Genomic DNA, 14,539 nt, shown 5'->3' on the forward strand with positions numbered 1-14,539 from the left:
CTCAAATGGCATTGACTTTAATTGTCTTACCCACAAAAGCGTGCCTTTTCACATATAAAAAAGAACTACCTAGTAACAGTCTCTTCATGATATCTGACCCCACAACAAAGCTATACATGTAGATGCAGCCCCTCTTCTCATCACCCCACCCAAACCAACTCAGCTCTTTTTTACCTTACGGCTACCTCTCCTCTAGTTTATGAATATTAAGCCGCCAAAATCTTACGTTTAAATCTCACGGAAACATCCATTTTTTAAAACTTCCATCATAAAGACCTCCACTACACTTGTTTCTTGGTAAAAGGTCGACCAAGAAAATATGATTTCAGTTGAAATTAATGACATATTGCCAAAACTTCCCTTCTCCCACTTGATCAGTATCATTCTTCTTGGTATAACATTAGCCTTAACTTTAATCTGTTATTATTCCGTGTAAAATCCTAATTTATCTTTAAAAATAGTTTCCAATTATATTCTTATTAAGTAATAATATACAGGAACACGTGCTGCAAATACCAATTTAAAATTCTCAAAATTCCTTTCCACCCAGCTAACAGAAGCAAGACATCATGATAAAGAAATATTTCTCTATTGACTGTATAATTTAACTAATTTCAGACTGTCTTCCTTAGATAGAGTTCAGAATACAAAATTATTTATTTCTGACTCGAGAGAAGTGCTAAAAAGTGTTTGCTCTTCAACGAGAGAAATACAAAAAAAGAGATTAAGTATACAATTTTGTTAGGAATTTGGAAGAAAAAAGTGAAGGTTGCACTACAGAAGAAGGAGAAAACAAATACAAGTAATCAAGGAAGGATATAATTGTCGTTCAGATATTCTAGCAACCTCAATGGTCCTTTTTAGTAAAATGGCTGTCAGTTTGAGTTTCTATAAACAGGAGAGGAGGTGTGTCTTGTAATCATACTAAACTAGATGAAAGTGAGCTGTTACAACAACAGAATCTTAGAAATAGAGGTGATGAAGGTATTTTTGGATTCTCCTAGAGCTCAACATTCTTATAGTATATAATATTACATACATCAATGATTTCTGAATGCATGAGCAAAGTCGTGTCACGGGGTTATGTGCCTGTCAGCGAGTCTAAGTGGGGGATTAAAAGAAATATAAACAGAGACGAAGGAAAGCATACCATTGGTCTGATAACGTTGGCCTGATGAAAGCATAATAATGTCCACCATGCACCCCACCACTATGAACCAAAACACTGAGAAAGAGAAAAGAGCCAGAAAATGCAGTTAGCCTAAAGATAAAACTAATGTCACCATAACATTATCATATACTAACCAAGGTCGGATTCATCTAGGTAAGTCCATAAGCACAAAATATAGTGGCTTGAAACTGTAGTTTATCTCATTTCATTAAAGAGAAAACAACAACATTTTGAGTACCTGGCATCTAACAACAGATTATGTCTAAAACATCAGAATATGTATAGCATCCACATCCATTAAACAAAATTGTGATAAACAATCTATTAACGAGTTAGCCAAATCTCTCAACAGGAGTGTGTACTAATTTGGATTAAACCGGCAAACCAGACCAAATAGAAAATTATGGTTTTCGGGTGTGGTTTGGATTAATAAATTTAAGATTTTTGGTTTTCCATATAGCCTCGGATTTCTCGAAATAAAAACTGAAAAAAAACAGAGTACTTACCTACTATCTAACTATCGAATTTAAATATCTTATGCTTACAGAGTTAGGATTAATAAATTTGCTTAAACCTGAACAATTTTTTTCAGAGTTCCAATCTTTTTTTGTTTTTCTCATTTCCTTACTTCCGCAATTGTGAGCTACTTAATGGTTGGCTTCGGAAGTATGGAACTTAGAGAAAAACTAATGTAAATGTATATTCAAATAATACTTACTTAGTTTATTTGTAATTTTGTATTGAGTACTAAGATTCTATCTTTCTTTATTTGTTTGCTATAGTTTGTCATTTTTGATAGTGTGAAATATGTAAGTGAGTTAAGCATCTGGATGGTGGTTTCATTTTCCAATATTTTTTGGTCATAGTGATTTCCTGATGGTTTTATTTTCCTATGTTTCTTGGTCATAGTGAAAATTAAAAAGGGCGGTTTTCAAAATATAAGATAAAATTTTATTAGTTTGCTTGATAAAATATTTGTTTAAGTATCTCTCTTCCATCAAAAAACTCCTTAAGACAATCCACATTTTGTTGTTTCATGAAATTTTCTCTTTTTCTTGCTACTACTTGTTATCAGTACCCCTTTCATATTATTTGTTGTTATCTTCGATTTAGTTTTCTAATTATTGTCTTGCTATTACTTGCTACCAGGGTTTCTCTCAACTTCTTTAGCCGAGGGTCTATCGAAAATAGTCTCTCTGCCCTTCCAGGGTAAGGGTAAGGCTGCGTACATCCTACCCTCCCCAGACCCCACTTGTGGAACCACACTGGGTTGTTGTTGTTGTTGTTGCATGAAATTTTCTCTTTTTCCAGAAAGCATTTAAATTACAATAAGTTTATGACCCCATCTAGTTTGCAGTTACTAATCCATTCAGTACATCGATGTGGTATGCTCAAAATTTGCGATATACATTATTTTACTCAATCTCATAGCTAAATAAGCATTAATAATGATAGCACTTAAAAAGAGAAAAGTTGTACTTTCAAAATCCCAAAAAAAGCAGAAAAACCAAACTGTAAAGAGAGAAATATAAGAAACCGAACCATAAAGAGAAAAACAGAACTAAACCAGTTCAATTTGGACTAGATTACATTAATTCAAAACCAAGAAGACCGAATCCAAATAATACAAAACCAAATGCAGATCCGACCTCTCAGAACAATGAGATACCATTTATCGTTATGTCTAAAACATAAAACTAGCAGTATGGTTGAGACACTACTAGATTAACATATACTCCCTTTATCCAATTTTATATGATACATTTCCATTTCCAAAGGTTCCAAAACATTAGACACCATTTCGCTAATAGTATAATTACATACAACTTTGAGTGATTAATGAAGTGGGTGCAAGTGATTTTCTGCCTAAACCTTGATGGGCAAAGTCAGCCGGCACTTGTGCTAGTGGGAGATAGCATAGTAGGTGCATGCAAGTTGGCTCAGACACCATAGATATCAAAAATAAAACCAACATTTAATCCATTTTAATAATTTCTCCCACTATTAGACAAGTCAAATCATTATATTAAACTTCATGGGACATTGAATAGTGTCAACCAAGATGGGATAGAGTAATTTATTAAAATAATGAATGCTTTATAGCCACAAGCATGTTTAGATGATACCTATTTGGTTTAAAGTACAAATAATTCAGACATCAAACTGCAGATATGTTTGCAGCAACTATGGTATGCACAAAAAGTAAAAAAATCAAAGGGAACACGTGTTTATTTGTCATCGCGTGTTAGTCATTGTTGGGGTCTACATGCAATGGGGAGAGAGTAAACTTAGAGAGGGAGAGAGAGAGCTAAGTTTACCTATGAAGTGTATAGAGGTTTCGGACACTCCTGTCTGCATCGGGAGATAAATATTTGCCATTCTCCCTATCAAGGTCAAGTTCCAGAGGAAATTCGTAGCGGTCATTTATCTGTGTGCCATAGAAGGAAACATTATCGAGGTGCCATAGAAAGAACCTGGACACCATAATTACAAGACTAAATACTCTTTCATTTATATTAGGGGAATTTTTAAGCAACGTTTCAGACGCAACATATTTCCTGCATTACATGGACTCCAGTATGGGAATGAATGTAGAAAGAGTGAGGACAAGTATCTGACATAGATAAATCAATTTTCAGCATGTTTTATATATTTTGAAGGATATGAATGAAGTATCCATACTTTGTTGCAGCCATTTAACGCAGGTATGTCAAGGCACATTAAGAATCCACATAATATAGGACATTTCACAGTGAATGATGTTTAACAGAGAAAACTAAAGTTCTCAGTTTCCAAAGTTCAAACAGAAATGGAAAATTATTAGTTGCATACTAGTAAGAGGTGTTATCTGGGTTGTTGCTTAATAAAGGTAATAGTCAATCACAAGAAATATTAGGGGTCAATCGACAAATTATATAAGGAGGAGTAATAGTGAAATTACCTTACATATTACATTTTTTGATAGTTAGAAAGACATCATATAACAGATAGTCATTGTAAAAGTTCCGGTGATATTCTTTAACTGGTAGAAAAGATTTATGAACATAGACAGAACAGTACCCACATTAGCCAACTGTAGTCCTAAAAATAAGAAACTCTATCATCGAAACCCCCCCCCCCCTCCGACCTCCAAATACAGGACCTCACATATGGGAGAAGGGAAACATCACATTGAATAAGTAAATACTGTGGTTCTGGACTTTTGACAGATAATGAACCCAAGAAAAACCCTTTGTGACTGACGCTTGTCCACCTTGATTTTCTTACTTTGTAATTTCTGATTTTTTAATGCTTTCTCTTTCTACATTTTCTCATTAGCAAGCCAAGTGCGGTCCCTGAAAAAGCATACTATAAATGCTTGAAGCAAAAAATAAGAAATGACACCATTCCCAGTAGGGAAAACACGAAACCAGCATGAGCCTAACCAAACTGGCAATAGAAAAAAGTAAAAAGTATAAAGTCATCTAGAAAGAATAGGAATCAGACGCCAACAAACTTGCAAGTACTAACCTTAACCATTGTATCTCGCATGAAATCATATTCAAACCGCTTTAACTGAAGCTGGAGAACTGGAGGAAAGTCAATAAACAGTACACCCTTCTTAGCATCCTGAAATAAAAACAAGAATCCCCTTTTGTAACAGAAACAAGCCAACAAATACGACACAGTTTCTGGCTTAAAGAAGTCCTTTGCTACACTCTATCTTAGTCTCTGAATTTCTTATGAATGAATTGCAGAAAGCTCTTAGAGGTTCAACACATCGGCACCCTAATCCTTCTCGTACTGGCGATATCTTTCACAATTGCATTTTAGACCCAACCTTAGCCTCCGCCTCAGTCCCCTCAAATAAGATGTCTCCCCTTAGACTAAACATATTATTCCCCATGCATTTTGCAATCTTCGGTTACATGTGATACCCCGTACAACCGCACCCCCACCATCCCCAAAAGACTGAAAGGAAAAAGAAAGGAGGAATCAGGCTCCAAAATTTTATGCCTATCCAGTCCAGCAGATTGAAAGTTTTATTGCTTTCTCACAAAGATATCACGTGTAAGGTTATCGAGAGCTGTTAATAAATCACGAGCTCAAGTTCAGGGGTTTTGGATTGAAGTATCCAACCACCACCTTAAGCTTCTACTTTACAATACCGTATTTCTGGAGAAAATAAATGGTCACCATACTTAAGATTAAAGCTAGGGACATCCCCACCAAATAAAGCCGTCAATTAAATGCTAATAGTAAGGAGTACAAGACCTGCAAACCATGTTCTTCAGCATGGTACTTGTTATCGCCTTCTAGACGTTCAACTTCTACATACTTGTCAAAAGAGGCATAAACATCGCGACAACCTTTGACATCAAGTTGAAGATCTGCAGAAGTGCATAAAATGAATAAAGGTAAGTCTATGAACAGGCCAGTTATGATCCTACAGAAAACACAAGTATATATAGATACCATAAAATGACTCTTTTCTCGTCGATTTAAAGTCCACATTAATACATTCGATGTAATTCATGTGGTGGCCCTCAAATAACTTCTGAATTGTCCCTTCCACAACCGTGCCCTGACCAAAGCAATTATTAGAAAATCCAACAAGATGTCAAGAATGAGCAAGTCATATTTTTTGAATTATACCTTCATCTTGTCTTCAAGCTTTTCACACAAAACTCTATTTAGTTCTTGCACATCATGCTGCATAAATGAATCATAAGTGTCCCAGCCAAAGGATTTTGTTAATTCTTTTGTCGCCACACTCGTATCACTGTACTGGAGCTTATAGAATAAACTCTGCAAAGCTAATGGAATGCTCCCTGAAGGCATATCATTCTCTGTAGTCGGCATATGGTACACAGCCTGATGAATTATAATCAGGGTGAGAATCACTTCATTCAAGAAAACCAATGCCAAGAATCTACAATTTCTAACTAACTTAAAACACAATCCAACCTTTCTAAAGTAGGGAATATGGTATTGGGTTTGTAGGAGAGAGTTCATGTAACAAGTAGCTCCCTGATTTTTAAGCCCAACATATCCAGTCTCCTTCTTCGAGTCATATGTCCAGTAATCAATGACCTTACGTACAGCAACATCAGCTTCAATAACAACTCTATCATTTACGAGATATCCCTTGTTGGTATCATAAAGCTCACTTAGAAGCATGAAAGATGTGAAGCCCCAGTCACTCTCTCTTTGGTTAAACTGGTGTTGTGTCTCTGCAAACCAAAAAGAGTCCAAATGTAATGAGGATGAAAAAGACACGATCATTCTACATTAACTGGCATTTTAGGCTTCTCCGAGAGCAAAATGAGCAGGATGTTCTTGGTTTGCATTCTCACAATCAGGCCAATCTTTTATACAAAATCGTAAACACTAATCCGACATAAGTTTCACTAGACAATGTAATTGCTTGGATACAGTCAAATGCTCAAGAGCCTTTTTCTTGCAAATTTCCGTTTAAAGTGCGTTGTTTACAAATTTATGAAATCTTGAATCAAGAAGCACAAATTCTCTACTTCAAAGGTTAGGTCCACACACAAAGTTCTCCATATGTCATGCATGTGCGTTGCACATGTATGACGAGTCATATAGTACACGCTTTTGTAAAATAATATAAATATTATTAAAATAAAATTGATAAATAACTATAAATGAACAGATAAAATAGAAGTTTTTCTTAATGATCAATGGATCATCATATGACGACTTTTTCTTTTGTCAAGATCAAGATGATTGAATATTGTCTAAACCTACAAAATAAATAATTAAAGCTTAATTAGATACATGAGATTTTGGGATCACGTATTAAAAAGGTTGGTTGCCACTGTAAGTAATTACTTATTGTGAGGCTTTAGTCCCATCCATCCCTTTTGAGAACTCTACAACTTGCTTTTGGCAAGTCTTTTCATTAACGGATCCGAAAATGTTTCTTGAACAATGAACAAATCCAGCTCGATTACTCCATTTTGAAATATTTAACTTGGAATTGTTTTGTACCTCGAGCTGGATGTACTCGTTTGCTCATTTGAGTCCTTTGTTTGAATTTCCAATAGTGTTGCGCCGTTTCATTTAGGCGTATCATCTCAAAATTTCATATATCAAAAATGACAAATACACGTTTACTTGTTATAAGATTTCTATTTCATGAAAATATTCATTTGAATGAAATTTCTCACACATCATCCTAACCAATTTAAAAATATGATATGCCTCCACATGTTAAAATATTATTGTATGATCAAACCATTTGAAAATAAGCACAAGTCTCGAATACATTATAACATCATGAGACACAAAAGAATCTCCAGTCTCTAAATCATAGCAAATAATTCACACGCGATTTAAATTAACCCTCACATTTTATATATTAACACATGAACTCCAAACCATGTTATATGCATGCATGTCAAGCAAAGAACACAAATTAATCCTACTATGCGTCCACAAGGTAATATCATTATGATTTGATATGCACATTTTATCATGAAATAGGAACATCTAAGATGTGAGAATATTTACCTTTTTTCAGTAAGTGTCAACTTGCAACTTTATTATTAAATAAGTTATGCCCAGAATTGGACCGAGTATTATATATTATATCAATGAGTTGATGGGCTATGGGAAACAACCTCTCTATTTCACACAAGATAGGGATAAGGTTTGCGTACACCCCACCCTTCCCAAATCCCTATTGTGAGATCATTTATATGATACCATCCATGCATATAATTCTATTACTTGAAAGTGATCTTTATATGATTTCATGCATGTATTTTATATGTATGTCAACTAATTTGCATAGAAATAATAATAACTTTTAAACATATATTATCGTAATCATAACACATATGTATGTTCAGTTAAATATCTTGAGATCGTCACTTTAGTGTCTACCCTATTATTTATAGAGGTTGAACTTTATCAAAAATCACATAAAGTAGTAATAGATAAGAAAATAATAAGTGAACTTAAGAAAGTAGAACCTGATTTAAGAAAACACAAAGTACAAATTTTAATTTTCTATACTAAAACTGAAAACTACGTTAAAAATTAAAATTATGATCTATAACCACTTTAAAAATGTAAAATAGTCCTTTTTCGCAAACAAAAGTGCATTTTGATACATATTTCTTTAAAAAAAATTACTCTAGTTTTTTTACTTTAAATTTGTTAAATTATAACGTACTAAAATATTCTAAAGTAAATTCAAAGAGCATAATTAATAAACTAAGGTAACACAAAACAAAAAGAGAGCTATAAAGTAAATACAACTAAGAAAGTGTAATAGAACTATAGAAGAAAGAAAGTTTTGCTGGAGGGAAATATATACGTTATTATATAAACTATCCAAGGAAATATATACGTCAATAACGGATTAGTAAACCATATATGCGGGCTTATAATTTTTATTTTTCTCAAATAAACAAAAGTTCAAAATTCAACAAAAGTAAATATCAATAATTTATACGTATAAAAAAGAAACTTGATAACTGGGAAAAGGGGAGGAAAAATGAATCAGCACAAACTAAAAAGCACAACTTTATGGAGATTTTGAACCTGATCAACCATTGCTCCACAACTATTGTAGATGTCAAGCATGTTCATTAGTTACTATACATAAGGAGTTTTGTCTTCTTTTTTTGCAGTATATTTTTATACATATAAATTGAAATATTTTTTGCAAAGCGGATTGTCAATTGTACACCCCCCACCACCACCACCACCCCACACACACACACGCTCTTTAACGTAGTTTTGCCCCTGCTGTTAAAAAATGGGAGTGACAATTCAATCTCAAAGTTAAGAAGAAGATAGGTTTGCAATAAATGATTGTAACTTTTGGTACAGAGTATGAAGAGACAAGTTTTTCAACCAATCACACGAAAATTCAAAGTGCTTCAAACTTTTACGCCTGACAACTTGACTGGTTTATTTCACACCTCTAAAACAAGTGCTTTTGCAGAAAGATATATAGTGTGGTTTTTGAAAATGAGAAACGAAAAGATAAACCTGGATGGGAAATACATTATAAGTTGCATTTGGCAGATGAATTTGATCTTTACAGGGCTGGCAATAGGATCAAGCAACTAAAGCATATGCTTGAGGCCCCCATTTTTACCAAAAATAGGCTAATAGGTTAGTTTTTTTGGAAAATAATGACTACTTTTAAACAGAAAAGTAGATATTTTTATAAAAGGAAGTAGTAGATTTGAGTAAAAGTTTGGTAAATGTGAATCACTTATCCAAACTTTTACGGTGGATAAAAAATCTAACAAGTGAAATCACTATATTCTACTTCTTACCTTCATTTTTTTCATCAGAAAATATGTAGTACAAACTTATTGTTTTATACTATTCACTCTCTTTCTTGGTTTGTCCAAGAGTCAATCTCTCACATAACATTTATACTCTTCTATATTCTCTTTCTTGCTTTTTCTGAATTCTTGTATGATAAGTTAGTAGTATTATTCTTAGAAAAATCATAGCTTAAGAGAACTATTGATAAAATATACTGCACCACTCTTTTTTCCCCACGTTTCAAGCATTGCGATTTATTGAAGGAGCAATAAGATATTTTAGAATCAAGTCATCAATTTTCTTGAATTAAATTCTATTATTCTAAACTTCAGATGTTATTATTATCTCATATTTGTTAATTTTGTTATTTTTACTTCATAGTTGATAGTTATATATAGTCTTTTTAATCATTTATTGGAATTTACATATGTCAACTAAACAATATGAATCTATTTGTTCAAAACCAAAAGAAAAGAGTTAAATTGTAATACAATCCTAAAAAAGATTATTAGGAGAAATCGATTATAAAAAGTTATTAATAATTTTGCATCTCAAAATGCTAGTAAAATAGAATCCAATTAAGTGTGTGCGCGCGTGCGTGTATATATATATGATTTTGTTTAAAATGCTTAAGGCCTCTCATCAATGTTGGTTTTAGGCCACAAATACTGCTGAGCCGCCAATTCTTTAAATTTACGAAAAGTCATGTTGGTTAATATATGATTTGATTTAATGTATATTAATTAACTTAAACATTGAGTATGAGGTAATTTTATTTTGGTGAAGGGCAAAAAGGACAATAAAATTTGAAGGATATTTTTGTAATTCAACTTTTGAAGGTCTTCCCACTTTTAGTATAGTATAAAATAAATGTGTGTGTATATGTATTAATTGTGCATTATATATTGGACAAAATAACAACTTTTTGACGGCGGGCAAACACTGGTACACAAATGGTATACAAAATATTGGAGAGCTAACACAACACTATCGCAACAAATGTTACCAGATCGCAGTTTTCAGTTTGAATTCCCATGACGCAAAGGCATGTTAGTTCTCGTGGCTAGCAAGAAGAGCGATGGTTTGGATAGTTGAAAATGTGAAGGAGAAAAAAAAGATTTTAACAGTTAAGTGAGAATTGAGGATGGACAATGTTGAACCTGTTTAGAGTATAGTGGTCAATGCGGAGAATAATTCAGGATAAGATACATAGCTCATAGCTGGACAACCAAACGTAGAAGGAGATGTCGAGCATGGAACATAACCCTTGTAGCTCTTATGTGGGTGCATTGGAGATAGAAGAATACAAGGGAGCATTCGTAAAAAATGATCTCTTGTATTAGTGGTTGTCTCGTCTTTTTGGTGCATACTTGGTGAGCCGACAAGGTCCTTGTTAGTGTAGATAATTGGTGTCACTGTGTAGAGAACTATATCTTTTTATAGATCCTACATTATTTTGGAATGCCACTCGTATATTGGTTCTTCCTCACAGCAACAATAAACTTATTACCCCTCTGTCCTAATTTATGTACGGTGTTTGATTGGGCACGGAGTTTAAGTGATGTTAAACAAGGCATAGACATTGTATGGCTATATATCATCTCATCAACGGTAAAATAAAAAATTTAAAGTAAAATTGTTTCTAAAGGTAGAAAGATGTCATTCTTTTTGGACAGACTAAACAAGAAAGAGTGTCACATAAAATAGGACTGAAGAAGTACTTTATTTATTTAGAAAAAACACAAATTAATGTAGCAAGATCAAGCATACACAAAAGTTTTGCAAGTTTTATGCAATAAACAAAAACACTTGCAATACCTTTGGTCTTAGTCTGGCAGAAGAAGGTTAGACTAATGCTACTGTTCCCTCTTAATTCTGTTTTCCACTCTAACCTAAGCTGTTGACCCTATAGTAGCAAAAGAAGAGGATGCACATTCCACCCCCGCACTCAAAAAGTATCGCCAGAGTTCTATCCTTCTGTCACCATTTAGGGAAAGAATTCCACACCCCAATTTAACGGAGTACAACCCCTTTCGATCATGAGTCCGTCTCAAAGTCTTCTCCATTGATCACCCAGTTGCTATTCTTTAATTTTGTGATAACCTGAATCAAGCTCTTCACTCCCAATCTTGGCAACTCCTTCTAAGGAAGATGCTCCAACTTGTCCAGCCTACACTGAGCTGTAGTCGCATTAGGATGAACATATTTTTAGGATGAACTTGTTCTTTTTTGGGCATTAGGATGAACTTGTTTTTGATAAATAGTAGCATTATAAACTTTCGATGTAACAATATCAGGATAATCATTCTTCAGACAGTTTGGCCAACCAAATATCCTCCTAGAATCTACTCTTCTGCTCATCCACAACTCTCAGAGAATTATTAATTTGAAACCCATGCCATAGACTACTAATATATCTCCACAATCCATGACCATGTGGGATCCAACTCTACTAACGCACCAGCTATCACTTTCCCATCTCAAAGTCTTCCTCTTGACTATATCCGCACAGATATGTAAACAAATATCTTTATTACTGGGAATAAGGATGGCCTTGGAGAAAATTTGGAAATGTAATGCATCCCCTAGAGTATCATGCTTTGGTTGGATTGTTTTAAAGGAAGCATGTATAACTCAGAATCTTATAAAAAGTGAGATTTATTTGTGCAGCAGATGCTTCATGTGCAACATGGAAACAGAAGATGTAGATCAGTTATTTCTGCACTTCAGAATAATATCAGAACTCTGCAAAATGTTCTTGAACATTTTGTAAGTTTAATGGGTGATGCGCACATTCAAATGTCAATATTTCTAAAGCTTTGGGAAGTTAAAAAGCTGAAAAAGGAAATAAAAGCCATCAGGGAAACCATAATATGTGCATCCCGTGGACCATATGGGGAGAGAGAAACACCAGATGTTTTTAAGGCAAAAGCAGATCACTTCATCAACTAAAATATTACTGTATACATCCTTTAAATTGTTGGTGTTAACTAAATGATGGGAAGAGTACTGAAAATCTCAGACTTTATTACTCCCTCCGTTCCAATTTATGTGGAGGTGTTTCATACGGGGCAAAGTTTATGAAAAGAAGGAAAACTTCTGAAATTTGTGGTTTAAAATAAGCCATAGATATTGTGTGGCTGTAAATCATTTTATTAAGGGTAAAGTATAAATTTTAAAGTTAAATTATTTCTAAATAAGGAAGTATGACATTCTTTTTGGGATGGACTAAAAAGAAAAGTATGACACAAAAATTAGGACAGAGGGAGTAACTTTTTAATTCTTTTTGATAAACACAAACTCTTTAACTCTATAAATAGATGAAATCTATTTAAAACTCTTATATTGTATATGGCACCCTCTTGGTGCTTTTACATTAATAAAACTATGTCGTACTTCCTCAAGAAAACTCTATCTTCTTTATTGTGTCTATGCACTAATTTACCCAAAAAATAAGTAGAGCATCTCAGTGTTGTCAAAGGCGCGCTTAAGCTCTGAAGCGGGGCTCAAAACATGTTGAGCACTTTGCGGTCGCTTCAGCGTCGTCATCAACTTTAAGGCATACTTTTCCTTGCCAATGAGCGTAGTTCTAAAGAAGCAATACTAAACAATTGATATTTCACTATCGTAATTCTTTTTCAATTTCTTTGCCCATATATTTGTTATTCAAACTTATAACTATTAGTCTTGGACTACTTATCAAAAAAAAAATATTGGTCTTGGACTACACATACATATTTCTATTTATTTGTTTTCCATTTGCGCGTTTCTTCATTAAAGCGCACGCATTATTTGCGCTTTACGCTTAAAGCCCCAACAGACCTTAGAACTTTATTGTGCTTTTCGCCTTTCACAACACCGGAGCATCTACCAAGTCCGAACAAAACGATGGAGAAACAACGAAAATTCAAGAAAGAGAACTTGATATAATGGTAATACTAAACAGATTTTTTAAAACGAAACAAAAGGTCACAATAAAGATGGTTTGAGCAGATTTAATTATTCAATTGTGCCGATTCTCTTGACCATGGAGAATAAAGAGTATTCTGACTAATCATTTTGCTTTTATGCAGTTTCTGGATGAGACAAAGCTGATTAGATGATAAATTTTTCTAAATTTTGTTGATTTGTGTCGTGTAATTTTTTATATTGAGCAGAAATAGATACCTCGATAGGTATGAAAATTAAAGAAAGTATCTAAGTTTACTTGATAACAACAACAAGAAGCCCAGTGAAATCCCACAAGTGGGGTCTGGGAAAGGTAAAGTATACGCAAACCTTACCCCTACCTTATGACGGTAGAGAGGTTGTTTCCGAAAGACCATCGGCTCATGAGAAGTGAAAAATATGATGATAATTGCGTCACATCTTGTGTAATAATAGTGATAGTTAATGTGCATTATGAAGTCTTGAGCTTTATCGAGTGGTTGGAAGAAGAGTGGAGAAAAGAATGAAGCAGTGACATAGCCAGTGCCTCGCACCCACTATAGCACTAAATTCCAGTGCTATCCCCAGTGCCCAGCAGTCACCATAGCACTCAATTTCAGTGCTACCATTCGTGCGGCGCACCCCGGCCATTTCGGAGGCCAAGTTGTTCCTATTTTGCTTGGATTCGGTTAAAATCATCTAGGACTTTTCCTACACATATAAATAGTCTTTAAACTCAATTTTTTTAGGGGAGTTTGACCCTAGCAAAGGAGAAACGTTGTCGGGCAATTTAGGAGTCGAAAATCATAGAGTTTTTCTTCCTTTCTCTCACTACTAGTTTTATGCTTTCAAACATTCTTTATGATGATTAGCATGACTATGAGTGGCTAGTTCTTTTTGTTCTGGGTTATGGATGCTACATGAATGTTGATGTTTGAAGTTTGCATTGACAATTTTGATTTTATCATATTGGTTTGTTTATTTAATCATGCGCTTAATTATTTGTTGCGTAGCTAACAGTGAAATACTATCTACGATTCTAGAGTTGAACTCGAAAATGAGAATTCTAAATTGCATATAGGATTAAATAGAGCAAGTTCTTGAACCTGGACATTGGGAAATGGATTCGCGGTTAGGATCGACATA

The 14,539-nt window shown here is 34.0% G+C and overlaps 1 protein-coding gene across 1 annotated transcript in view; it reads right to left on the minus strand.

The window, feature by feature from the left end:
* The window catches only part of LOC107760390 (ubiquitin C-terminal hydrolase 12), a 33,975-nt gene that overhangs the window by 16,583 nt on the left and 2,853 nt on the right, over nucleotides 1-14,539 (minus strand). Inside the window, exons 5-11 of the mRNA XM_075245028.1 lie at nucleotides 6,119-6,384; nucleotides 5,807-6,025; nucleotides 5,627-5,735; nucleotides 5,426-5,541; nucleotides 4,682-4,780; nucleotides 3,490-3,599; nucleotides 1,151-1,225 (exon numbers count right to left, since the gene is read on the minus strand). Coding sequence (XP_075101129.1) covers nucleotides 1,151-1,225; nucleotides 3,490-3,599; nucleotides 4,682-4,780; nucleotides 5,426-5,541; nucleotides 5,627-5,735; nucleotides 5,807-6,025; nucleotides 6,119-6,384 — 994 coding nt within the window. The remainder of the gene's footprint in view (nucleotides 1-1,150; nucleotides 1,226-3,489; nucleotides 3,600-4,681; nucleotides 4,781-5,425; nucleotides 5,542-5,626; nucleotides 5,736-5,806; nucleotides 6,026-6,118; nucleotides 6,385-14,539) is intronic.

The sequence above is a fragment of the Nicotiana tabacum genome, chromosome 22 (genome assembly GCF_000715075.1).
Source record: "Nicotiana tabacum cultivar K326 chromosome 22, ASM71507v2, whole genome shotgun sequence".
NCBI lineage: Eukaryota > Viridiplantae > Streptophyta > Magnoliopsida > Solanales > Solanaceae > Nicotiana > Nicotiana tabacum.